The 26,202-nt window shown below is 42.0% G+C and overlaps 1 protein-coding gene and 1 pseudogene across 1 annotated transcript; both read left to right on the forward strand.

Moving 5' to 3' along the window:
• The first annotated feature begins 1,844 nt into the window (after positions 1-1,844).
• Napg (NSF attachment protein gamma) lies at positions 1,845-23,153 on the forward strand. Its single transcript, XM_028860009.2, has 12 exons — positions 1,845-2,002; positions 4,633-4,700; positions 6,684-6,768; positions 7,441-7,458; positions 8,059-8,089; positions 9,068-9,177; positions 9,296-9,362; positions 9,628-9,698; positions 17,665-17,743; positions 19,914-19,993; positions 20,589-20,718; positions 22,639-23,153. The coding sequence occupies exons 1-12, from the start codon at positions 1,947-1,949 to the stop codon at positions 22,780-22,782; spliced, it is 939 nt and encodes a 312-aa protein (XP_028715842.1). The 5' UTR covers positions 1,845-1,946; the 3' UTR covers positions 22,783-23,153.
• Positions 23,154-23,207: 54 nt separating this feature from the next.
• LOC114685369 lies at positions 23,208-25,354 on the forward strand (annotated as a pseudogene).
• Positions 25,355-26,202: the final 848 nt, after the last annotated feature.

Below are 26,202 nucleotides of genomic sequence, written 5' to 3' on the forward strand. Positions count from 1 at the left end.
GCTCATTAGTATGGTGGTATTGTGTTCCCCCAAATATTGTGTACCCTAATAAACTTATCTGGGGTCAGAGACAGAACAGCCACTAGATACAAAGGCTAGATAATGGTGGCACTCACACTTTTAATCCTAGCATTTCAGAGGTAGAAATCCCTCTGGATCTCTGTGAGTTCAAGGCCACATTGGAAACGGCCAGGCATGGGACACATACCTTTAATCCCAGAAAGCGAGCCTTTAATCCCAGAGAGTGATGGTAGAAAGGAAACATATATAAGGCGTGAAGACCAGAAACAAGAAGCACTTTGCTGGTTAAGCTTTTAGATGGTTAAGCTTCAGGCTTTCGAGCAGCAGTTCAGCTGAGAGCCATTGGGATGAGGACACAGAAGCATCCAGTCTGAGGAAATAAGACCAGCTGAGAAGTTGGCCAGGTGAGGTCAGCTGTGACTTGTTCTGTCTCTCTGATCTTCCAGAATTCACCCCAATACCTGGTCCAGGTTTGATTTTATTAATAAGAACTTTTTAAGATTCATGCTACACATTAGCTCTCTGTTATTATTTCAAACACCCCAGATCATTCATTTATGTGGAAGAATTATGTTTTCTTCACAGTTTCAGTCCATGATGGCTTCGCCCCTTGCTTTTTGGCTTATGAAGCAAGACAGTACAACCTGGTTGGAGCAAAGAGGCTCGTCCCATGGTGGCCAGGGAGAAGAAGATGGAAGAGGGGTTGGGCTCCTTATATACCTTTCAAGGATATAAAAGGCCTGCAGTGGCTTATTTTACTTCCACCATGTCTCCCCTTCTAAAGGTTTCCACTAGACCTAGAGGTTGGGGAGCAAACCTTCAATGAGTGCCCCTTCAGACGACACTTGTTCCAACTGTCTTAGTGGCTGAGCTGAAAGTAAGAAAAGATCACTACAGATGAAAAACTAGGAGGCTGCCTAGGTATTGCGAGAACCAACGATGTGATTCCCAAACTACCATTGATGAGCAACGAAAACGCTGAATTAGTCATCACCTCTACCAGGTCATTGCAAGGGCTCCTCACCATCGGTTTGAAATCTATTTTATTTTATTTTATTTTTATTTAATTTAATTAATTTATTTATTTTTTGATTTTTCGAGACAGGGTTTCTCTGTGTAGCTTTGCGCCTTTCCTGGAACTCACTTGGTAGCCCAGGCTGGCCTCGAACTCACAAACATCGCCTGCCTCTGCCTCCCGAGTGCTGGATTAAAGGCGTGCGCCACCACCGCCCGGCTTGAAATCTAAGAAGCATTATTTGACAGTAACCAAGCTTACAATCTGCTTTCATTATTGACTGATATGTGACTAGAACTAGTATTCAAAAGCTGTTAACAGGTGGCATACTTAATCCACTAAGAAGTGGATGTAGGAGGAAACATAGTAAGACCCTGTCTTATTAAAAAAAAAAAAAAGAAAGAAAGAAAGAGAATCATAAAAGATGAATGATGAGCAAATACTGTCCTAGATGTAGCCGAGAGAAACTAATAAATTGCCAAATAGGCAAAAGGAATCTACAGCATTTTCACAGCGTAAAGAAGCCGACCTCCAGAGAGAGTAGAGTGCTTTTTTTTTTGTTTGTTTTTCAGGACCAGTCAAGATCAGTGCTCCACATACATTAGTTGCTCCTTAAATATTTGTCGAGTGCAGTAACAAACGCTCTACTGAACGCACTCTTTTTAGATACCAGAACTACACCCGAGTTAAAGCTCCTTCAGGGCCAGTTTTGCAACACTGCGCTTGCGCGCTCTGTCCCCGCCCCCCAACTCCGCCCTGATGCCGGGCCAGCTTCGCCATAGGAAATTTGAGCTCTCCGCTTCCCGTAGGCGCCCTTCCCGGCTTCCTCCGCGGCGTTCCCACGCCGACGCTCCCGGGGTTTGCGGGCTTCGGGCGGCTTCGCTCTTCGCGTCAGCCAGCGAGCACGGCAATGGCAGCCCAGAAGATAAACGAGGGGCTGGAGCATCTGGCGAAGGCGGAGAAGTAGTACGTGGAGTCGCCGCTGGGCTAGTGACCCGCCGGGCGGAGCGGGAGGGAGGGAAGGCCAGGATGCTGCTGGCCGCGCCCCGGGGCGGCGCCGTCCCTTGTGGGTCAATCCCCTGCAGTCGGCAGTGCGGGCCTGCTTACGCCTGGGCCTCTGCAGCAGGTGCCCGCGTCACGGCCGCGTCTGCCCCACGCCGGGTCCCCAGGGGTTGCGGCCGCTCTTGGTAGAGTAGTTCGTTGCGGGCTGAGGAGTGGGCTCCTTGTTTCCTCTCCATGACAGCCAGACGTGAGCCCGTAGATGAAGTCGTCCGGTGGAGAGCCACTGCTGGCAAAGAGACCCTGGTGCCACGCGGGGGTGTAGACTAGTTCTGGGAACTCTCACCCTTAGACGTCCTATTCCCTGGGGGACAAGGTCTCTGCTTCCTTAGTCCTGTGGGTGTGCCACCACCATCTGGTTCCGGGCGCAGAAGGCACCCAGCTGTAGGACTGGAAACTGCGAATTCTCTTTCATCCTTTTGACACCGACATGACCCTCTCCCCCGCTTCCGTGAATTGCAACATACACATTTAATGATTACCGACTATAAGAAATTTCTTAGTACACTGTTAGGTGCATCATAAACTAGGATCTTAACAACTTTCCAAATTGAAGTCCCTCAGTTTACAAAAGAGGAACCGAGGCTGCCAGAAACTTTCTGGAGTCCTGTCCAAGACTGCTCGGCTAAACAGAACAGGGCCAGTTTTACTCAGTGGAAATCCACAAGCTTTTTCTTGTATACCGCATGGCCTCCAGACAGTGGCTAGGAAGGCGGCTGTCGGTTCAGAGGGTGATCTCAAGAATCCGTTTTGCTGGTGGGAACAAACACGAAAGAACAGAAGATGTGCTCTCAGCCATAATAAAGTTGCATTATGTGAACTTCAGGGAGGAGAGATTGACCGCCTGAGTTAAACGAACAGTAGGAGCCAGGATTGGCATCCTTTCTGTAATAGCTTTAACTAGTCCTCATTGGCAGCTGTGTATGGAGCTGAGAGATTGGCTCCTAGGTGTCCCTGCTGGGAGAAGAATGGTGGGAGAGGCCTTCAGTCAAGATGGAGTCATAGATGAGGGGGCATGCTTGTGGCCGCCGTGGGGATGTACTGGATTCAGGTGTGAAGGATGTTTGAGGTTGCTCTGGGAAGAAAAGCCAGAGGGTGGCAGGGAAAATGGGGCAGGAGTGTAGGAGAGGCAGTCGGGATTCTACTCTATTTTCTGATGGCAATATCTCTCATAATCACTTTGCCTTAGGACAGTTTCTTACTGACTCTTAGGACAAAAACAGTTAAGGTTTGTAACAGGTTAGACAAAATCAAGCTGACATTAGCAGGGCCTTCCTTGCTCCTACCTGGTGGTGCTCAGCTGCCTGGGGTTGATGCTGCAGTTTTTAAAGTCTCCCCAGCACACTGAACGATGATGTCTTGTTTTGGGTGAGACTTCCGTAAGCACGTTAATGCAGGGTGTGATGGCTGCTTTCGTGAAGGGGCAAAGAGTTGGAATTCTGCTTTGCTGCTCACTTCCTCAGTTTTATAGAGTTAGGCATTACGTGTAGTTGAAGGATTTTATTTTTCTGGGAGATGAAATTCTTCACAAACTTGAACATCTGTGTACACAGTTAAGTCTTGTTACAGTGTGTATGTGTATGTTAAATGTCAAGTCTACTAAATACATTTTTTTCAGAGAAAAGACTTCAGAGTTAGACTCTGGGTAGTTGGTACCTGGGTCCTAGGTACTTCTGTGTACCTGCGAAGGATGTACTTCTCAGGGCGTGTCTCTCAGTAGTCTCTGCATTCATATGAAGCAGTGCTATATGTAAGCAGGCTTTCACTAATTGAGCTGAAAGTTAGAGTGTAAGATAGTGTTCAGCAATTCTTACGCACACCTAAGTTTGATACCCACTGGATTCGCTTAAACTGTGAGTTTGAAATTGTTTTTAAAATAAAAACAAAATGCCACTTTAAAAAAAAAAAAGGCAGGAAAGATAAACACTGAGCACTGGGTACCCTTTGCTTTGCCTCCTGGGCCTGTGTCAGTTGTCAGTTCTGGAAAACCACTTCTCTGTTGTCTTAATACTCTCCCTTCCCCCTGCTGTGTGGCGGCTGACTCTCCACCTTAGGTTTGCTCTCCTGTGTTCCCTCTGAATGTTGTTCCATAGTCTCCGATGCAGGATCTCTCGTATCAGAGGATCTGCTCTCTGCGTCTGAACTCCTTGGAGGCTGCTAATCACAGAGGCTCTCTCCGAGCTGGCTCCTGCTTTAGCTGTACTCTCCCTGGTAGCCTCTCAGCTGCAAAGGACAGCGTACTTCAGGTTCTCAAGCCTGTTAAAGCACACATTGTGGCACCCACCCAGACAGTTTCTGGCTGTGTGGATCTGGGGTGGGTAGTGTGGACGCTGCTGGTCTGGGGACCATGCATGTTCTGTTCGGATGGTATGTAGGCATTTCAGGAGGAGGAAAACTGCATTTGTGATGGGGCGGGGATGGAGGAAGAGGTGAGGGTGCAATTATTGTGAATAAGTCTAGACAGAGTTGAGAAGGCGGGGACCTGTGTCTGATGGTAGGTACCTTTTTAAATAAGAAATGTCTCTCTTTCATTCTAGCCTGAAAACTGGTTTTTTAAAATGGAAGCCAGACTATGACAGTGCCGCTTCTGAATATGGAAAAGCAGGTATTTGTGACTGGAGTCCTGATGCCGTTGTGTGTATTGTTAACATAATCTGATAACTTTGTCTTAGTGTAATAATTCAGTGCTTCATGTTAGACTTTACTAGTTAAAACAGAAAAGCAAAACGGGACAACTGCACAGGCCTCTGCGTGTGTGGTGAGTGCTGAGCAGACCGTGGTCCATGTTCTTGACAGCGGACATGGGTAGTGAGCATTGCTTCTGTGGGCACAGCTCCATTCATGGGTATCCATATGTGTTGCTTAGTCCCATCGTAGACTTCCTGCTGATGAATAAAGGGTTTTCTTTAATTTAGTTTTTTAAACTAGTCTCATTGGAGGAGACCTGCAAATCTTGTGTTTTCCCACATTAATGTTATGAGCTTCATTTTGAGAAACACATGTTCATGAAGGGTTAAGCTGTATGCTCATTTCAGTAAATTCACCTGTATATAAGTATAAAGTATCTAAAATATGCAACAGGGAATTTGGTACAAGTTTAGTGTTAATTAAAGGATGATATGAAAGCTCTGAATGCCTGCTCTCATTTTGGTATAAAGTAATAAAACCTAATTTTGAAGCTGGTGAGATGACTCAAAGTGAAGGTGCTTCCTGCCAAGCCTGATGACCTGAGTTTGGATCATCATGGCAGATGGAGGGATCTGACTCCCACACGTTGTCTCTGACCCCCTCTGCATGCCTAATACAAATTTGAAACCACCACAGATTTGAAGTTCCTCGAGCATATTTTTGTCTGTGACTATGTTAGTGAGCCTGACTTTGAAATGACCATTATTACGTAGAGGGTTTATTTTCTATTCAAAAGGAAAACAACAGTCTTTAGCCCTGTATTTAAGTATTGTGTAAGCTTTGTTTCTTGCATTATGCAAATTGCTTATATTTTATATTTAAAGATAAATTTGTTCAAAACTGAACTTTATATATGGATTTTGGAGGACATTTTATAGTCTTTCTTTAAACCAGAGATACATTTCTGAAGTTCCCTCTATGCAAAAATTTAGCAGCTTTGCTTTATATCTCCGGGACCATGTACTGCTTCCAGAAGTAAATATTCTGAATCAGGTTTCCTATTAAAGAGCCCTTTGTTTGCTTTCCGTAGGAATGTATGCAGAATATAGCCATGTGGTGGAATTTTTAAAGAACAAAATAGGGACAAGCAGGAATAGGAGTAGTTGCAGTATTTTGTTTGTTTTCAACACTTGGTTAAAGAGTTCTCTGAGAGTGTGATTTTAAGAAATAATAGTTGAGGACACTATCTACAAGGGAGGCTGAGGCAGGAGGATCTGCTCAAGTCAAAGGTCAGTCTCCGCTGCGAGGTTGTTTCCAGCCGGTGGGGTACATGTATGGAGACCCTGGCTCAGAATGACAAAACAAAGCAGACACCACTTTTCTTAAGTCAGTATGCTTTTTACTTTTTCATGACCCACCCTCGGTGAGTATCTGAAGATTGTAATGTTGTCTTTCAGGGCCATCTGACTGTCTCACCCTCGGGAGCCCCCCTGTAAAGCAGCTGCAGTGTAGGTCAGCTCTTCCAGCAGTGTAGATAACTACAGAGATCATCTCTGTGTCGATTGAGCTGTGGTTGTCAGTCACGTAGTGAGCTGGTGGGGAGAAGCTGGGAGTGAGGCCCTCTCTCGGGCGGAGCATCTGGGAGTGAGGCCCTCTCTCGGGCGGAGCATCTGGGAGTGTGCTAGAAGGAGCTCTTGGTAGTCAGTGGAAGCCTCACCAATGTGTTGCTAAAAATCAACAATTAAAACCATAATAGCTTCTAAAAGTGTACTCAGAAAGATTGTAACTTGCTTTAGATAAAAGTAATATTTCACCCTTTTATGAAACTCCCTATTTGAAATCAGTGTATTTTGTAATATCTCACATACAATCCAGATTTGGGTAATGATTCATTTGAGGGCTGTTAATGATGGAAATAGAAATCTTACTTTTTTTTTTCCTTTTTGTTTTCCTGTTTCAGCTGTTGCTTTTAAAAACGCCAAACAATTTGAGCAAGCAAAAGATGCCTGCCTACGGGAAGCTGTTGCCCATGAAAATAACAGGGCGTATCTTTTTTAGCTTTAAAAAAAAAATGGAAGAACTAGATTTTTGAAACACCTTTTTCCTTTAGCGTTTGAAGTAAAATGCTTTTCAGTTAGAAAAGGATGAACAGTGTGTCTGCTTTAAAGCCCATGGGAACACTCTGTGAGTGGCCCTGAGTGCATGTTGGTGCAAGCAGCCATGCTTGCCTGTTATTTCCTCCCGCTCCTGGCTTTGTTGACAGGAATTTGACTTGAGATGAAGGGAGGGAGGTTTCTAAGCCTGTGCTGAAAAAGAAAACATAGCTATTGAAAATGCATAGACTGCTTTGGGAAAAAAAATTAAATAGTCTTCCCTAGGTATTTGAAGATTTATAAGCATTCTAGGACAAAATGTTCTTGGTGTATCTCAAAGGCTATCATGTATAATTGTCCATTTTATCTGACATGCAAAACGTAGTCTTACTATTCTTGCACTTCACCCTGTTCATGTATAGTAGTTTAAGTCCTTTGCAGAGTTTTGTGAGTGTTTCGGGTGTAAAAATCTGCAGCAGCACTGGGCAATCACTGCTTCACTCATAGGATTTGTCTTTTAAACCAGATGGACAGTGACTTATTAACTGTCTTTGGAAAGTAGATCTCTGGGGACCATTGATTTCTTCTTTTTTCCTTAATTTTGACATCATTATATCCATTCAGTCTTTTTCATGCTGCCAAGTAAGTAATTTTTCACCTTTTTTATGTGTTTGCAGATGTTTAAAAAGTTGATGTTTTGCTCTAGCCCGAGAACTTTTTCTCAAGCTCTGTGTTTTCAAATACTTATATTAATTTAATTAAAATAATTATTTTCATTTGTTTTAGTCATTAGCCGAACTTTAAAGGCCAAGTGTCTCCTAATTATAAGAAAGGTTTTAAATTAAATACTGCATAATATTTTGCTTGTGAAGATACAAGTGACTTGGAATTCTTCCTTTATTTATTGGTTGCTAAGTGCCTATGGAAGAGGTGTGAGCTTTCTCCTTTTGTGGAGCATATGTATTTATTTTAAAACTTAGAATTAGGGTTGTCTTTTAGCCTTTCTGAGACTGACTTAATTTTGCTGAATAAAATCAACTCAGTGTTTGATGCTCCTAAGATATCATTGCTCTAAAAAGTAAATGAATAAAAGAAAAAGCATGAAACTCCAGTGTGGCAGTGAGGGCCTCAAGTGACATGCTGTGTGTGAGCTCCTTTCTGTTGGTCAGTTCTGACTACCACCATCACAGGTTTCTTGCTCTTCGTTGAGGTCTCATCAGAGAAATTGTATTCTCTTTGCAGAGCTTATGAGCAAGCTGGGATGATGTTGAAGGTTAGTATTACTGGATCAAAACAGCTGTGGAGGTAAAGTGAATTAGCAAGCTGTCAAGGTAGAGTGAATGACGAAATTGACAAGTTTCTTCACTGTAAGGCAAGAGGGGATGAGGGTTGTGTGAGTGGAAGCAAAGGCTATGATAAGATGTCTTGCCCAGGGTAGCTCTAATTGGACCTGTAGTGAGCATCCTGTGGCAGTTAGGATAGAGTATTGAAAGTACCAAGTGAAAGGAGATGTATTGGAGGGAACAGAGAAGAGCAAGGCTCTAGGCACCGGAACACCATGGAGGGTGCTGATGAAGAGGTTTCCCTGCATCTGAGTGCTAGAGGGTGTCTGGATGTAGTACAGTTTTACAGGGATGTTTGTCTGTTTCGTTAAATTACTTGTAGGTTATGGAAAGGAAAATTAGCTTTATAATTTTTTTGGTTTTTATAAATGTCAGACTGGAATCAAGAACATTCCAAACTAGCTATTGCTTGTTTACCTTATTCCTTTTGAATGGAATAATGGAATATTTTGACCAATATGCCACATTTATGCTTCTTAATGGCAGGTTAGGGGTTACTATCCTGTTTCAGTTGTAGTGAGATGGTGTGTGTGTGTGTGTGTGTGTGTGTGTGTGTGTGTGTGTGTGTGTAAAAGCCAGAGCTCAACCTTGGATGTCTTCAGCCACCCACCTTGTTTTTTGAGTAAGGGTCTCTGGCCTGGTGCTTGCTGATTAGGCTAGACTGACTGACCAGTAATCCTGTCCTGCACCTGTCTCCACCTCCCCAGAGCTGAGATTACAAGCACATCTCATATGTTGGGCTTTTTGTTCTTGATTTTTAGACCTAGATCTTTAATGGTACCTACTCTGTACTGCTGTATTTGTCAAAAAATAATGTGTGTGGGTAAAACAATTGAATTTCTAATTGTTAAAACTCCATTTGTTAAATTGAGACATTTTCTGTCCCATGCTGCATGCTTTTCCTGAAGGAGATGCAGAAACTGCCTGAGGCCGTCCAGCTGATCGAGAAAGCCAGCATGATGTACCTGGAGAATGGCACCCCTGATACAGCAGCTATGGCCTTGGAGCGAGCTGGAAAGTGGGTACACACAACTGTTGTGGGATGCCTAGCCTTGCAGAGGACTTCTTTGTCTTGCTAAAGTCCTTTAAGAAACAAGTTTCTTATTCTCATAAGTTGTATTATCTGTCTAATTCAGGCTCATAGAAAATATAGATCCAGAGAAGGCTGTACAGTTGTATCAGCAGACAGCCAGTGTGTTTGAGGTAAGTTAGGATTATATTTGTTTCTTTAATTACTCATAATGTTTTCATTCATAATATATAGGAAAAGAAAAATGCAGTGGATGCTTTTTAAGGTTTTTCTATGTCCACAGCCCAACTCTATTCCTTTTTTCTTCTAGAGGTTAGTGAATGGGCTAGCAGCTTTGGTGCTGCCATCCATGGCCATTGCTTTATGCAGTTGTTATTGAAGGGTAAGAAGAGCTCCACACTAACTCTGCCGACACTCCCTTTTCTTTGATTCCTCCAGAACGAGGAACGCCTCCGGCAGGCAGTTGAACTGCTAGGGAAGGCCTCCAGACTGCTGGTACGAGGACGGAGGTAAGGCTGTCAAAACCGTGTGCCTGTGCGTCATGTGTTTGCAGTCTACATTTGGGGCTGTACATAACCTTGGGTGTAGCTTGTTTGTCTACACCTGGACAGACAGTGAAAAATGATCATCTTCTAAAGAGTGGGCACATGGAATTAAAACCCGTTTTTCTATCATGATTCCAAAATGTATGGTGCTTTTGTTGCCTAACAGTAATTAGTGGAATGAAGGAAGAGTTCTCTAGATCGGCCATTGCACTACTTTAGTTTCTCTCTTGGAATAAGTGACCAGAGTATCCTAATTACCCATGAAAATCAACAGCTTTTGATACTTGAGTTATGTCATTCAATGGGATATTTAGTGTTTTCCATTTTAGATATAGTTCTTTAAATTTTTTTTCATATTTTGATTATTGTCCCCTCTACCAACTCCTCCCTGAACCTCTCCATCTGCTTAACCACCCAACTTTATATTCTTTCTCTCATTCTTCTTTTCAAACCAAACCAATACAAAAACAAAAATAAAAATAAACAAGCCAAAGACCAATAACACAGAAACACTAAAACAAAATTACTCCTGAGCACAGAGCCTGCTCTGGAGTGTAGTTGATACACCCATTGACACTCCTGTGGTAACAACTGATTGTGCTTTTGCCAGTGGGTATCTGTTCAGATAGCTCTTGGTTAGGGGTAGGACCCCATATCCACTTCCCCCTCTCAGTGCTGGCACCCGGTCTGGCTGGCCCTTTGTAGGTCTGATGTGTGCTGCCACAGTTCTGTGAGCTTGTGTGTGTATCAGTTCTATTGTGTCTGGATGACAACTGTTTCCTTGGAGTCTTCCATTACCTCTGGCTCTTAACAGTCTTTCTTCCTCTTCTTCCGCATAAATCTGAGAGCCTGGAGGATTTGATGAAGACTGTTCTAAAGTCTCTCACGCTGTACTTTGTTCAGTTTGGGTCTTTGTGTTAAATCCCTATCTATTGCAGGAAGCTTCTCTGATATGGGTTGAGCTGATCTATAGTTATGACAATATGTCGCTAGGGGTCATTTTATTACTATGTTCCATTAGTAGGAGAATAGTATTAGGTTGTCCTCTAGGTCCATGACTTATCTAGTCTCTTGGCCACTTTAGCCATGTCAGATATGGGTGCCATATCATGGAGTGGGCCTTAAATCCAATAAAGTGGTTGGTTACTCCCATAAATTGTGCTCCTATTGTACCAGTATATCTTGCAGGCAGGTCACTGTGTTAGGTTGCAGGATTTATACTGGAGTGGTATTGACATTACCTTTTCCCTTTGGTACCATGCAGAGTACTTTCCAGCACCATGAACACCATCAGTAGGGTTGAAGCTTCTAATTAGGCACCAGTTTGGCTTTTCTACATTCAGTGACATGCTTTCTTCAACAGTAGGGCCTTACTTACATAACGTTGTAGAAAGCAGCAACCAATAGCTTTGACAATAGCCTGTGATTTGGAGGGGTTTCCATGAGCCTTTGGCCAGTGACTCAGCAAGATGTCACCTATTGCTGACACTGGAGGTTTTACTTGAGGCATTGTCTCCCCTATTTTATGGCAACTCCAGAGTAGTAGTAGGTTTCCATATGGTTTTTCCAACGGCCTTTAGTGTTAGTGGTTCCTCCCCATATGACTTCCTTTCCCCTTCTGTCTCCTTCCCCATTCCTCACTGTTTAATCTTCCTATTCTAGTTTCCCTTCCACAGCTCTGTATTCTGCTTTTCCTTCCTTGGGAGATCCTCTCCTCCCCCAGAGTCCCTTGCTAGGTACCTAACCCCAGGGTTAACCAGATTATAACATTCATATCAAAACTTAAACTCTAACATCCACATATAAGAGAAAGCATACAATATTTGTCTTTTGAGCTCTGGGTTTTCTCACTCAGGATGATTTTTTTTTTCTGGCTCCACCCATTTACCTGTAAATTTCATAATTTTAATTTTTCTTAACTGCTGAATAATATTCAGTTGTATAAATACACCGTATTTTCGTTATCCATTCATCAGTTGCTGGACATATAGGTTATCCATTTTCTGGTTATAGAGCAGTAGTGAACATGGATGAGCAGGTATCTCTGTAGTAGGATGCTGAGTTTTTTTGGGTGTGTGTCCAAGAATGGTATAGCGGATCTTTGATGAGAATCAACCTGAGTTAGATTGATTCTCACCTTCCTGAGGAGCCTCCACACTGATTTCCACAGGGTTGTATCAGTTTGTATTCCCACCAGAAGTAAATAAATGTTCCCCTTTTCTCACATCCTCTCCAGATGTACTGCCATTTGCTTTAGCTATTTTGACCAGACAAAAGGAAATCTTAAAGTAGTTTCAATTTGCATTTCCCTGATGGCTAGGAGTTATGGGTCCACTTCAGTTGCTTATATCATCTTGACTTAACTTTAGTTAGATCGTTTGTATCAAGATAGTCATCCATTTCTTTGAGGTTTTACAGTTTGGTGTAATAGATTTTTAAAGTATGTCCTCGTGATTATCTGAATTTCCTTAGTTTCTGTTGTAACGTTGCCCTTTTCATGTCTAATTTTGTTCATTTCATCTTCAGTCTCTTTTAGTTAATTTGGCTAATGTTTTGTCAATCTTGTTGATTTTTCTCAAAGAACCAACTTTTCCTTTCATTGATCCTTTTTATTGGTATTTTTGTTGTTGTTTCTGTTTCATTGATTTCAGCCCTGAGGTTTATTGTTTCTTCCTATCTACTCGTGGGTATGATTTCTTCTTGTTTTTCTAAAGTTGTCAGGTGTGCCATTAAGTTACTAATATGAGATGTAGTCTTTTCATGTAGGTATTTATTACTATGAACTTGCCTCTTAGAACTGCCTTCATTATGGCCTATAGGTTTGGATATGTTCTGTTTTCATTTTCATTCAGTCCTTAAAAGTTTTTAATTTTCTTCTTGATTTCGGTCTTGACCCAGAGTTTCATGAGATTATGTACTGTCAGCTGTTTCTGTTGTTACTGATAATCAACTTTAATCTATGGTGGTCAGATGGGTAGGATATTGCTTCAGTTTTCTTGTATCTGTTGAGATTTGCTTTGTGTCTTAGCATAATGTCAATTTTGGGGAAAATTCCATGAGCTGCTGAGGAGAAAGTAGATTCTTTAGAGTTTGGGTGGAATGTTCTGTAGATGTCTGTTAGGTCCATTTGATTTATGCCATTATTAGCTACATGTTTCTCTTTTTAGTTTTTGTGTAGATGATCTGTCTGTTGATGAGAGCTGGGTATTGAACTCACTCACCATCACTGTGTGAGAGTTAACGTGGTTTTTAGCTCTAGTAGTATTTCATTTATGAACTTGGTGCCCATATGTTCAGTGCATAAATGTTTAGAATTGTAATATCCTCTTGGATTTCTCCTTTGATAATTATGTAATGTCTTTATCTCTTCTCTTTAGTTTTGGTTTGAAGTCTTTTTTTGTCAGATACTAAAATGGCTACACCTGTTTGATTCTTTGGTCCATTTGTTTGGAATAACCCATCCTTTAATTCCAAGGTGATATCTATTTTTGATGATGAGGTCTGTTTCTTGGATGCCACAGAAAGATGAATCCTCATTTTGTAATCCAGTCTGCTAGTCTGTGTCTTTTTATGGAGGAATTAAGACCATTAAGGTCGAGACTTATTAATGAACAGAGTTTATTGATTCCTGTTATTTTTTTTTTGTGTGGAGTGCACCCCCCCCCCTTTGACTTTGATTTACTGTTGATGTCCTGGAATTATTTATTCCTTGTGTCCTCTTGGGTGTAGTTAACCTCTTCAGGCTGAAGTTTTCCTTCTGGTCTCTTCTGTAGAGCTGGATTGGTAGATAGAAATTTCTTACATTTTATCTTACTGTGGAATGTTGTTCTTTTTCTACATGACTGATAGTTTCACTGGCATCTCTCAGAGCTTGTAGAACACCTACCTGTCCTGGCCCTTTTGGCTTTCAGAGTCATCAGAGTCCCCATTGAAGAGTCAGATGTTCTTCTAATAGGTCTGCCTTTATATGGGGCTTGGTCTTTTTCCATTTGCAGCTTTCCTTGTTTTTTTTTCCCCCTATACATTTAGTGTTTTAACTATGTGTCATGGAGAATTTCTTTTCTGATCTTGTCTGTTGGTATTCTGTATGCTCCTAATAGGCACCTCCTTATTTAGGTTAGGGAAATTTTCTATGATTTTGTTGAAAATATTTTTTGTGCTTTTTTTTTTTTACCTAAATTTCTTCTTCTATCCCTATTATTTGTGAGTTTGGTCTTTTCATAGTGTCCCCAATTTCCTGGATGTTTTGTGACTGGATATTTTTAGGTTAGCATTTCTTTGATTGAGGTACCCATTGCTTCTACCTTGTCTTCAAGACTTTCTCTCTTCTGTCTTATATTTGTTGATGAGACTGACCTCTTGTTTGACATCCTAAGTTTATCATTTCCAGTTTTATTTCAGTTTGGATTTTCTTTAGTGATTCTATTTCTTTGTTTAATTCTAACTTTGATATCTTGAAATGTTTTCATTATTTTTTGTGTATTTGTGGTCTTCATTAAGGCATTTATTCATGTCCTTCCTTAGATCCTTGAACATACTTTTAACTGCTATTTTGAAGTCCTTGTCTTACGCATCAGCTAAATTGCTTTTCGCAGGGCCTATTGCAATATGGTTGCTGGCTTCTGGGGGAGCATCACTTCTTGGCTGGTCATGTGTGGGTTTTTGTGCTGGAATTGGAGTTAAGATGTTAGAAGTGTTTCTTCTTTGTTGGGTTAGTGATCCATTCTTTGGTTGCTGTTATCTACCCTGGGTTGACAGGTGTTACAGAGGAATGGAGATGGGCTAGAAGCAAAGTCTGAGGGGCCGTGGGAAAGAGTTAGGGGGACCTCAGGTCTGCAACAAGAGGTGGAGTCCCAAGGGAATGGAGGGAAGGGGTAGGAGGGGCTCCTGCGGAGGACGAAGATTGAGTCTACAGGCTGGACTGGAGGATGCAAAGGACAGTGAGTTCCAGCCTGGTGCTGCCACTGGAGGTCCCTGGTAGAGAGTGACACAGAAGAATGGACATGGGCTAGGAGGAGAGCAGGATTTTTTTAGACATAGATCCAAGGCACAGATAGTTCGATACAGAAAAGCTAGACTCAGTCACTTCTCAGCCTTTTGGCTAAGATCAAGTGTAGAAAAGCTAGACTCGTACCAAATTTTTCCTTAGTTTTTAATTTACCTTAATTTATGCCTAGTAAATAAGTTTTATTATTGATAAAGTCTATTTACCAAGTTCTCATTTAATAATATTGAAGACTTTTTAAAGAAATTTATATTTAATTAAAATATAATTACATCATTTCCCCGTTCCCTCCTCCCTCCAACCCCTTCCATATCGTCATCTCAGTTCCCTCTCAAATTCCTGGCCTCTTTTTCTTTAATTGTCATTGTTCTACACACACACACACACACACACACACATACAAATAAATACACTCTGCTGAGTTTAGTGTTCCTACGTGTTTTAGAGCTGACCAGTTGGTATTGGGTAAGCATTTAGGGGACTCATCTTGGAGGAAGAAATTCTTCCTCCCACAGTGGACCTGAATTGCCTGTAGCTCTTTGTCTAGGGGCCTTTGAGGTTTCCCCTTACACACAAGCCTGTCAACTGTTGTTGTCATTGTTAAGGTCTTGTTTAGGCAGCCCAGTTTTGTTGTTGTTGTTTTAAACTCAAGGCCAGTATTATTAGAGTTTAAAAGAAAAAAATCCTAGGGTAGGCTAGCTTTAAATCTCAGCAGCTGCCTAGAAAGAGAACAAAAAGCCTTGCTGTTTGAGTTACTGTCGTGGCAAGAGAAGGGGCTTTAGAGAAAGAAGAAGAAAGCCCAATGTATCAGAAATGTGGGTTCTGGCCTGCATCTGGAAGAGACAGAAAGAAGGTAAAGGAAGAGTTGCACTACACAGCTGTTTATAGGGGCTGCTCTGGGGGTGGGAGTTCTGAGAAAGGGAAGTCCAGCACCCCACTGAAGGAATGATCACCCACTTGTCTGTTAGCATGGCTTACAGGAGACACATCTCTTAGTTTAAACTTGCCCACCTCTGCGGTGACAGTAAAGGCCAGAGGTGTAGTTTTTCAGGAAATTCAGGACTGAATCTGTCAGTCGGTTTCCAGGACAATTAGGTTTTCCTTCACGACTACATATTATAAAATATATTCAAACATGTTTAGAGGTGGAGAATGACTCAATATAAGATTAGCTGTTCTTATTTAGGTGCACTATTGTGTTTGTAAGATGGGAAAAGCTTCCAGTAGTGGGATTTCTATAGAAATGAAATATCCGGTTCCTATACTTACAGAATGTTCTGCAATTATATTTTCTACAGATCTGTGCTGAACTCATGTTCACAATTATGAGAGATATGAGCACACGGGAGGCCTCCTTTCCTTACTTTTTCTGTTTGTATGGCAGACTACCACAGCCCCAGCTCTTTAAAGTAGTACTCACGTAATCTCACAGATTCTGTGGCCACCTCTACTGGGGTCTCAGCAGGCTGAAATCAAGGTGTGGGAGGGGCTGCAGGCTCATCTGAGGTTTGAGTTCTCTGGCAGTCTCCCTAGCTGTTGGCAGAGCTAGGGACTCTTACAGCTGTGTGACACAGATCCCTGTTTATTTGCTGCCCATCAGCCAAAGGCACTGTCAGCATTACAAGGTCCCTTCAGTCCCTAGAATACTCCTAGAAGTGGCTCCCAACAGGATACTTGCAGCTGATTCTGGCCACACCCTTTAGGGTGTCTGATGAGATTGGCACCTGCAGGTAGCCAGTCACCTGACAAGTAGCCAGTCACAAGAATGATAGCCGGTCCTCCTCAGAGGAACCCATATGGGAGGTTCCTACAAGGGGCGAGAATCTCCAGTGTTTGTCCTGGAATTTTACTGTCTTATCTGATGCATAAATGATCTTCTAAAAGCCAATCTTCTAAAATGTCAACTTTACCTTTGGAAATTTTGAATAAAACACCAGTGATTTTTATTTATAAGGTACTAAGTTGCCAGGACATAGCCCACAGAAATTTACTAATACACATATGTAATAGAGATAGAACTGTAAAACACACTACTGTGGGTGTGGGTGTGGGTGTGGGTGTGTGTGAAAGTATTTTTGAAGGTAACATGCAGAGAAATGGGGTACACTGTGTAATATTGCTGTATTTTTAACGGGTCACAGGACCGCCCTTCCTCTGTGTCTAACCTTTGCCCTTTTCCACCATTGGCTTATATCAGCTCCCAGAGCTAAGCCCAGACCTCAAACTGTTCATGGGGATGAGAGAGATGGGCAAAGATTCCACATTCATGCAGTCATGAGTTAGGTGTCAGCAGAGCAGTCTTGGATTCAGAGAATAATAAAATGGTGCAGGGAAATGATGATCCGGTTAGGGTTTGATAGAAGGAAAATGATGGGGCATGGAGTGTTTGGGGGAAGTGTTTGGCATCCCTTCCTTTTCACTCCACCATTGGCTGGCACAGGAATGAGTGTAAGAGAGGATGGAAAGTATGGGTGTTGAGATCAACGCTGCAGAAAGGCTGGTTTAGCTTGCTAGGATCCTGAGAAGCAGTGGAGAGGGTGAGGACACAGGCAGAGTAAGGGAGTGGTCAGGGCACCTTGACGTTCCTTCACGTGGACAGAAGGAAGCCTGGGTGATGCAGACTGGTTGTCTAGTGGGTTTTTCCGAGCTACTTATTGAGGTAGTTAGGAACGCATTAATGGGTGGTTTTTACCAAACTTAAAAACGTCTGTATGCTAACCCTTCACTTCCTTTGTGTTGCCTTGATGCCTCGGAGGGAGTCAGACTTTTGAGAGAGAAGTCTGATGAGCAGAGCCAGTGGGAACACTGCTGTGGGGCAGCTAGCAAAACCCTGTCCTCCAAAGTCTGTGATAAGGGCAGTGTAGCAGAGGCCTCTGCGGAGGGCTCACACCTGCCCTGTTTGATGTTCCTTTCTTTTGTCTCTAGGTTCGATGAGGCTGCACTCTCTATTCAGAAGGAAAAAAACATTTATAAGGAAATTGAGAATTACCCAACTTGTTATAAGGTATTGAATATGTCTGGTTTGGCTCTACTTTAATTTTACACATTGGTATGAATACTTAAGCTAACATTCTGTGGATATTTGTCTGTTTCTATAAAATAGTAATTTATGGTCTTGTGCTTCTGACCATGACAGAGAAAGCCCTCCTAACCTACCTTTCTTACAATAGCAATATCAACAAAATAAAAAAAGCATTTACATCAAACTCTGGACAGTACATAAAAATGGATGGCCTGTAGAGGGCACTGAGTGCTTGGAGAAGCCACTACCTCAGGAGAGGGCATCCCTGGGAATTTCTGTTTTCTCTTGTCCCTTGCCCTTAGAGATGCCCCTAGTCATGTCACTAGGCAGGAGAGACTGTAACAAAACCTCTAAAGAGACCTCCTCCCTGAAACTGGAGGCACTAGGGAGAACTGCCCCCCCCCTCCACACACACACACACCTTGGATTAGGTTGAGCTCCAGTGGTCATGGAGTTGCAGCTGATGTGGCTGGCGCCAATGGATCCCTAGTCTCTGGCTGGAAGAATAGACAAGGGGAGCCAAGAGAGTAGGGACAGATCCCAGAGAGCAGAGTGTGGGAGGAGGGAATCCCTGTGTGTGTGTGTGTGTGTGTGTGTGTGTGTGTGTGTGTGTGTGTGTGCGCGCGCGCGCGCGCGCGCGCCTAGGGCAGACCCAGAGTAGAAGTGACTGCTGTGCAAATTGAGATGGGACTCAAACCACCAAGTCGCATCCTGCCCATGAAGTTCTGATACATGGGACAGACCCGGAGATCGCAAAACGGATTCAAACAGGTCAGAACCGCCACCCACCAGAAGGAGTCCATAGTCTGCAGCCAGAACCCAGGGTGGTAGAGTGTGGTTAAAACATCACACTCTTCCTGAGAACTATAGCACCATACGCCGTGTGACATTGACAGAAATCTAGGGAATAGTCCTGAATTACCCATCAGACAAAAGCCGGAACAAAGACAATCTATATTAGCATTTAGTGTCCTAGATGTTAGAATTACCACTTCAAGTGAGAATACCTCCAAGCAGTTATTGTAACTGTTGTATAACAAAGGGGAACACAGAAATGAATGGAAAAGAATTCTTTAAGAGAGAAAAAATAAGTGAGCCATTTGAAAAATTTGAGACATGGTACTGAAATGAATTACTAGATGAGCTTAATGTTATAGTGAAGACAACGTAATAGTTATTTGTCAGAGCAACAAAATGCTTTGACAAAAGTCACTTCAGGTATAGAATCTCTCTCTCTCTCTCTTTCTCTCTCTCTCTTTCTCTTTCACAAACACACACACATCCCTGCAGTCAGCAGGCCTTCTTATCTCAGTAATCCTTATCGAGATAATCCGTCACACATGCTAAGGTAGGAGGATTGTGAGTTTGAGGCCAGCCTGGACTGCACAGATAGGTCCTGTCTCAAGAATCAAACACCACCACCAAAAAGAAGTTAAACAGCTGGGCGGTGGTGGCACACATCTTTAATCCCAGCACTCTGTGAGTTTGAGGCCAGCCTGGGCTACAGAGTGAGTTCCAGGATAGGTGCAAAGCTACACAGAGAAACCCTGTCTCGAAAAACAAAAAAAAAAAAAAAAAAAAAAAAGTTAAAAACCAAAAGGTAAAACACTCTATGAAGAGCTCTTCTCCCGGTAAGATGTTACTGGGGTGTCCCGTCTTTGATCTTTTAAGTGGTGCCATTGTTTCTGGTATCTAGAGTTTTTTCTTTTCTCTAGTATCTTTTCCTAGTATCTAAAAATTTCAATTGTGGACTTGTAGAGTTACAGGTTTTCTCTGTTTTTTTCCTTTTTCAACATTAATTGAATATAGATATTTGAAAGACATTCTGTAAACTTGCACTGGCTACATTCTTATGCTGTGTGGTAAAAAGGTTGTCCTGGGGCCATTAGTGCCAGTGTCAGCTGCTGCTTCTTGTTAGAACAGACAGGCTCAGACCTGCTCCCCCTTTAGACTCCCCAACCCATGTGCTCTGTACACCGTTTGATTCTGACTTAGTATTCCAGGCTCTTTCCTCCCAGGTGTCCTGTGGATGTTATTGTAGAGTCATGTGTGAACTGGTGCTCTGAAAGTTAAGTTCTTGTTTTAAGTACTCCAAGAAGGTGACTATGAAAATAAGGATGAGTGTGCATCCTTGCCTTCCCTCTCGTTTCAGAAAACAATTGCTCAGGTCCTGGTTCATCTACACAGAAATGATTATGTGGCTGCAGAGAGGTGTGTCAGGGAGAGCTACAGGTAAAGTTTGTTTGTTTTCACGGACCAGTGTTGACATTCCTTTTCTTGAATTAACATCACTATTTAGACAAGTTTTGTTTTTATCCGTGAAAGGTTTCCAGATCTTCCAAGAGCTAAGACTGCCGTTGCAGGGTTCTTTTGTTTTGTTGAGTTGTGTGTGTGTGTGTGTGTGTGCTGAGCAAACCCTTACTACAGAGCTCGGCTCCAGCTCGGCTCCCACTCTGAGTCTATCACTCAGCTGTTAGAGGGCCAGTTTTACAAGTTGCCTTTTTGCTTATGTTGTTCTCTGAATGATTTTAGTTACTTTATTATCTTTGCCTTTTAAATGACAGCAAGGACGAAAGGAGAATGACTGTATGATGTTGCAAATCAGATTGAGGCATTTTCTTGTTGAATGAGTGTTGGTAACTTATTACTGTGGGAGTGTCTTGTGCACTATAGGGTTCCTTGGTCACCACCTGCTGGTTGCCAATAGCACCCCAACACCTGCAGCAATCAGAATGGCTGCAGATCTTCTCCTGCCTTTGCTGGGGACAGTTATCTCTGGTGCAGGCGTCTTAAGGAAGAGCTCATGTGTGGTTTGTGCTTCCCATAGCATACCAGGGTTTAATGGCAGTGAGGACTGCGCTGCCCTTGAACAGCTCCTGGAAGGATATGACCAGCAAGACCAAGATCAAGTGTCTGAGGTCTGCAACTCACCCCTTTTCAAGTACATGGACAATGACGTAAGTGGGCCTTTGGTTAACTTTCTGCCTCTGCAAGTGGTTTCCCCCTGCAGACTTGTGGGTTTTCTACCTCTATACCTGCATTTTTCACGTCGAACTGCTCATAAAGGAACCAGCCAATCCATTTGAACTTTACTGCATTTGGGTAATGTATGTACCCTATGCAGTCGTGACTGCTTACTTGCTTCTTAGCTGTACTGTCGTGTGCGTATTATAAACTCAGCCTCATTTCTCACTGCCTCTGCTGCCCTGGCTCTTGCTTTATCTAATTGCTGTTAGGCTTCCTACCTGCAAGAGGCCTGGCATGTGGAGCTGTTGTAATTGTGCAAGCTTATGGGCATCCCATGTCTGTGAGGGCTATGTGAAACAGGCCATTAACAATCATCTTCAAGCCTTACCTATAAAGTGGAAGACTTCAGTTTGTGTCCTAGACTGTTGTGAAGAATCCAGTGCTCTTCCTGTGAGAAATAGCCTCAACTTGAGTGAGCCACAGCTGTGAATCACTCTTTCTCAGTCCTCCTCCTGTATATTATCTAATTGCTAATTTTAGAGTCCTGTCACACTGTCACATTAATTTAAGATCTTGAATTTTCTTATAGTGGTAGAGGTAGAGAAATAGTTTTTTTTTATTCTAGGTAAATTCTTACACACACTTTTTTTTTTCTTTTTGAGACAAGGTCTCACGACTATATAGTAGTACTACCTCACCTTGAATTTACAGCCTTCCTGCCTCAGCCTCCTAAGTGCTGGAAGTACAAGTGTGCATCATTCCACCAGGCTTCTTATATGCTTTTGAAAACGTGTGTGTCATAATAATGTATATATGATATCTTCCCCAATACTGTCCACCTTGTTTTGGGACAGTCTGAATCTGCAGCTCCTTGATTTGGTTAGCTGGCTGGCCAGCAAGCCCGGGATCCTCCTGGCTCTGCCTCCCCAGTGCTAGCTAGGTTATAGGCTTTTGTCACTGCAGTTGTGTTTTGTGTGGATGCTGGGCATGGCCCGAGTCCCTTTGGTTACATGGCAGGCACTCTACCAACTTAGCCGTCTCCCCACCTCCAGGCCAGTGTTTCAAGTGAGGGTTCTGGGCGTCAAACTCAGGTCTTCAGGCTTGACAAGCAAGACCTTGACTAATAGTTCTCTTCCCAGTTCCGAGTTTGTATTTTTTTTTTAAAATTTGTCCCTAGTTTATACTCTCATTTACTGAGTAGGTTTTTTTCTTCATAACTACTAGAAGTATTATTGAGTGTGTTCATATTATCTCCAGTTCCCAAGTTAGGTACACAGTTGATACATCTACAACTGTCAGCAGGTCGCATCGTGGTCTGATGCCAGGGCATTTCTCCCCAAGTGCTAGTTCATGAGGGTGGATGGTTAGGTTCTGGTCTTTTAAACTTGTGTTTATTACTCTGTGCTGCATGTATGAAGTGTGTATGGGCACAGGTGCCACGGCACACATGTGGAGGTCAGGACAGCTTTGCCAAGTTGCTTTTCCTTCTATCCCGTGGGTTCTGGGGATTGAATTTAGGTTGTTAAGCTTGTGTGGCAAACACTTCTCCCCACTGAGCTGACCTCATACACACATTCTTCTTCTCTCTAAAAGATTTATTTTTATTTTTGTGTGTATGAGCGTTTACCTGCATGTATCACACCACATGTGTGCCTGGTGCCTGCAGAAGTCAGAAGAGTGTTGGCTCTCCCAGAGCTGGAGTTAAAGATGTTTGTGAGTCAATGTGAGAGCTTGGGAACCGAACTCAGGTCCTCTGTGAAAGCAGCAAGTCCTTCTGACTACTGAGCCATCTCCATTCCCATACCCACCCTCACCCCTGCTCCCATCCTTTTAACAGTTAACTGATGCTAAGACACTGTGGATGAGGATTCTAGTTTCCCCGCTTTAATAACATGTCTTATTGTTGACAGTATGCTAAGCTGGGCCTAAGCTTAGTGGTCCCAGGAGGGGGAATCAAGAAGAAATCTCCAGCCACACCCCAGGCCAAGCCGGATGGAGCTGCCAGCACAGCGGCTGAGGAGGAGGAAGACGAGTACTCAGGAGGCCTATGCTAGTACCCGGTCTGCAGAGATGAGAAGACGGGAAATCCTGACAAGCCATGTTCATGGGATTAAGACTCATCTGCGGGCATCTCTGCTTCACAGAGATTATGATGTTGAGTGTTAAAATATGTGAAGTTTAGTTTGCCATTTCACCAACTCAGCCATTGGATCTACTACCTGAGAGCATTGTTCTGTCCATTTTAAGAGCGAAACTGAGCAGAGAATACAGTCATATTTTAATAATTCATTTTCAAATGTATAGACAAATTCTAGACATATCATAAGCAAGGCAGGAAGTAGACGTACTCTTTTCTCTTGGGTTCTTGTAATTTATTGTTAAATAATTTTCATTGCATTTTATTTAATGTTACTTCTAAATGTGACTTTTTTTTTTTTTTTGGTGAAAATAATTATTTCAAAACTGGTCTGGTTCTTCCCACCATCTTTCCGTGTTGTCACATGGTACCCATGCATGTTCTGGAGAAGGTTCTCAAAAGCATCTGCAATGCCCAGAAGAGAGGCAGACAGCAGGTCCTCAGCAGCGGGTACTCCAGAGTTGTCATCCAGTCTGTGTCATCCACTGTGGTGATGGTGCATGGTTACACCTTACACATAACTACGCCTCACACGGCTGATGAGATCATTGATGATCACAGAGCTGGGAACATAGTTGTCGCCCTCACAGGCGGGTTAACCAGTTGTGGGGTATCAGCCCCAGGTCAGATGCACTTCTTAAAGACCTAGAAATGGCACAGTTACCTTCCCATCCTGTCAGTTTGGGTGCCTTGTACCAACAGCCTCAGCTGGCATCGTGGACCATGAAGAAGCAGGACAAAAACATGGAGGGAAAAACCTGGGATTCTCTTTCTAGGGATCTAAAACATATGTAGAAAAAAATGCTTCAGTGGAGGGAGGGCCTGTCTCAATTTGAAAAGGAAATTTATCCATCACCATATTAGATACATTTAAATTATTGAGTCTTTTCAGAGACAAGCTTGGGACAAAAGCTTTAAAATATTTAACTCAATATGTGACTACAAAATGTAAAAGGTAACATCATCATCAGCCCTCCCAGAGTATTGGTGTTTTTTTTTTTTCTTAACAATAAAAAAGATGGCTGTGTTGAAGCATACTTGGCTCTTTACCAAAAATGGGACTAATTAAGACCATTTACATATGTCCAGAATGACAAGTAATGTTCCTGTCAATGTAGTATGTATGCATTTCTTACTTCCAAAATAATTTTAATTTGGAGTTCAATAATTTAATGTGAGTTGTGCAAAAAGTAAAAAGCCAAAAGGGGAAAAAATGCTTTTGAAAGACATACGTTAGGACTGGGTTACTAATCTTTTTATACCTCAAAGACTTTCCATGGTTATTTCCTAGTAGTTTTGAAGCATTCCTCTTTTTGCCCTGTATGATTAGGCCCATCTCATAATTTGTGTGAACTGAAGCGATTGTAAACAGCAGCAGTGTGCACTAGGCAGCAGACCTGACTGGAATAATTCCTGTCACCATGCTCCATCGCTGTCTCTTTATAACCTACCTTATTTGAATATAGTATGCTTAGTTTTGCTAGATTTCCAAAATCTAGGAAAAGCATCTTTATGCTGCTCGTCCTCATGGGAGATCGTAAACAGACTAGCATCCTCTTCCAGGTGTGCTTGAGTGGGTGGGTGTCACTGTACAGGCCCTGCACAGATTACAGGTCTGATGCAAAACACTAGTAAAAGTTTTTTATTTCCTCCTTAGTTACCTGCATAGTTGTTTGGCTTACCAGGTCATTATCTTTAATTGTATTGAGATGATGAATAAAGCTGTTATTTTTATTTAAAGAGAAAATTGGTATTTCAAAGATGGCATCAATGTTGTATTTACTTTAGATCTGACCAGAAACATTAGTGCTTATTGGAGCAAATTTACACTTTTTAAAAATAGATTTGGCAGTACTCAAAAGTTACTTTAGACTATTGTATGGCCCATGTTATTCAATAAAACCTTGAAGGAGGTCAGTTTTACTCATATACACCGTAAACAAACAAACAAACAAAATCATGAGTGCATTGTGGATCATCATTGCAGTTCAGTTTTAAAACAATAGGGGTTTACACAGTTGTACACCTCCTGCCCTTAATTAAGAACAGGTGTGCAGGACTTTGAGCTCATTTTTATGTCAGTTCTTCTGCATGGAGTCTCAGAAGGAGCATTTGTTCCACATGTACACATTTTATTTTTCTACCCGCATTAAGTCTTTGTTCTTAGACACGGAAAACTTAGTGTTTACAACAAGAAGAATTGTTTTCCAGAACTCTAGCACCCTCCCTATGAAAGTGGAAGTCTGCATGAATATGCTAGAATCATCTAGTGTTTAGTTATTATATAGTAAGTGAAGTCAGTCTTCAGAACACATTTAATATATTGAATTTGTAAATATGCAGAGTATGGTATTTGTGTATGGAATCTGTGCATTATCATATTTTTCCAGCTTTTTGGTAAGTAAAATATTAATATGTTGTTAATGGAAATTAGATGATTGCTAATTGAAGGAAGATAATTATGAAAATAAAACCTAAGACTATATGAATGTTTTTAGTTTTATTTGCTTGTTCATTCTCTTCAAAGATACATTTTCTTAATTACTTACATTATTTTAGTTATCTTTTAGAAGAACAACAGTATTTTATGTCTTCAATTGGTTTTTGCTCTTTAGGAGCTTTGTGGGAGTTACTGTATATTAGTTGAGCCTTTAAAAATACTGGTCCTTTATCTCCTAGCATATTGCTATAAGGGCTGCTGCCTGGGGAGGTTGAAGGCTATTAAATATATCATCCAAAAGAAGAGTTCACCACAGGGTCAGATGAGGTGAATGGGAAGGGTTTTGCAGTTAGACTTAATTAGAATGCAAGTTTCTAATCAAGTTCCACCTACAATCAATGAGACACTTGCTATTCAGTATTGTCCCCAGCTCTGAGTGGAAATTGGTAATATAATTTGATATTTCAGTTTAGGACAAGTTGTAGTAAAAAGAACTAATCCCGAGAGATTCTTGAACTCTGCTTTTGTGTTTCTCAGGATTCATTGAAGTGTTCAAGTTGCTCTTTGGTCACTAAAGCATTTGTAGTCCCATGAAGTGGCTGAAAGATAATGGATGGTCATTGTTCTTATGTGGCTAGTACCAGTAAGAGGCACAAACTGACTGTGATTTGATGATTTAAAGACGTACTGACTTGAAAGAAAAAAAAAATGAGGCAAATATTGATTTTAAAAATGGGAAGCAGTCCTCCCAAAACACACGCACGCGTGAATTTGAGTGTGTAACTGGCAGAACTTTCAGATTGAAAGAACTTAGATGGATTCTTATATTCCAGATGTTAGAATTGGAGAGTTACATATACAGATTTAATTAAATTATAAAGTTTAAGGTTTAGGCCT

The sequence above is a fragment of the Peromyscus leucopus genome, chromosome 19 (assembly GCF_004664715.2).
Source record: "Peromyscus leucopus breed LL Stock chromosome 19, UCI_PerLeu_2.1, whole genome shotgun sequence".
Lineage (NCBI taxonomy): Eukaryota > Metazoa > Chordata > Mammalia > Rodentia > Cricetidae > Peromyscus > Peromyscus leucopus.

Coding starts and splice junctions, on each gene's coding strand:
- Napg (XM_028860009.2), top strand. CDS start 1,947: ATGGCAGCCCAGAAGATAAACGAGGGGCTGGAGCATCTGGCGAAGGCG. Junction 4,701..6,683: donor TTCTGAATATGGAAAAGCAG/GTATTTGTGACT, acceptor TTCCTGTTTCAG/CTGTTGCTTTTAAAAACGCC. Junction 9,363..9,627: donor AGACAGCCAGTGTGTTTGAG/GTAAGTTAGGAT, acceptor TGATTCCTCCAG/AACGAGGAACGCCTCCGGCA.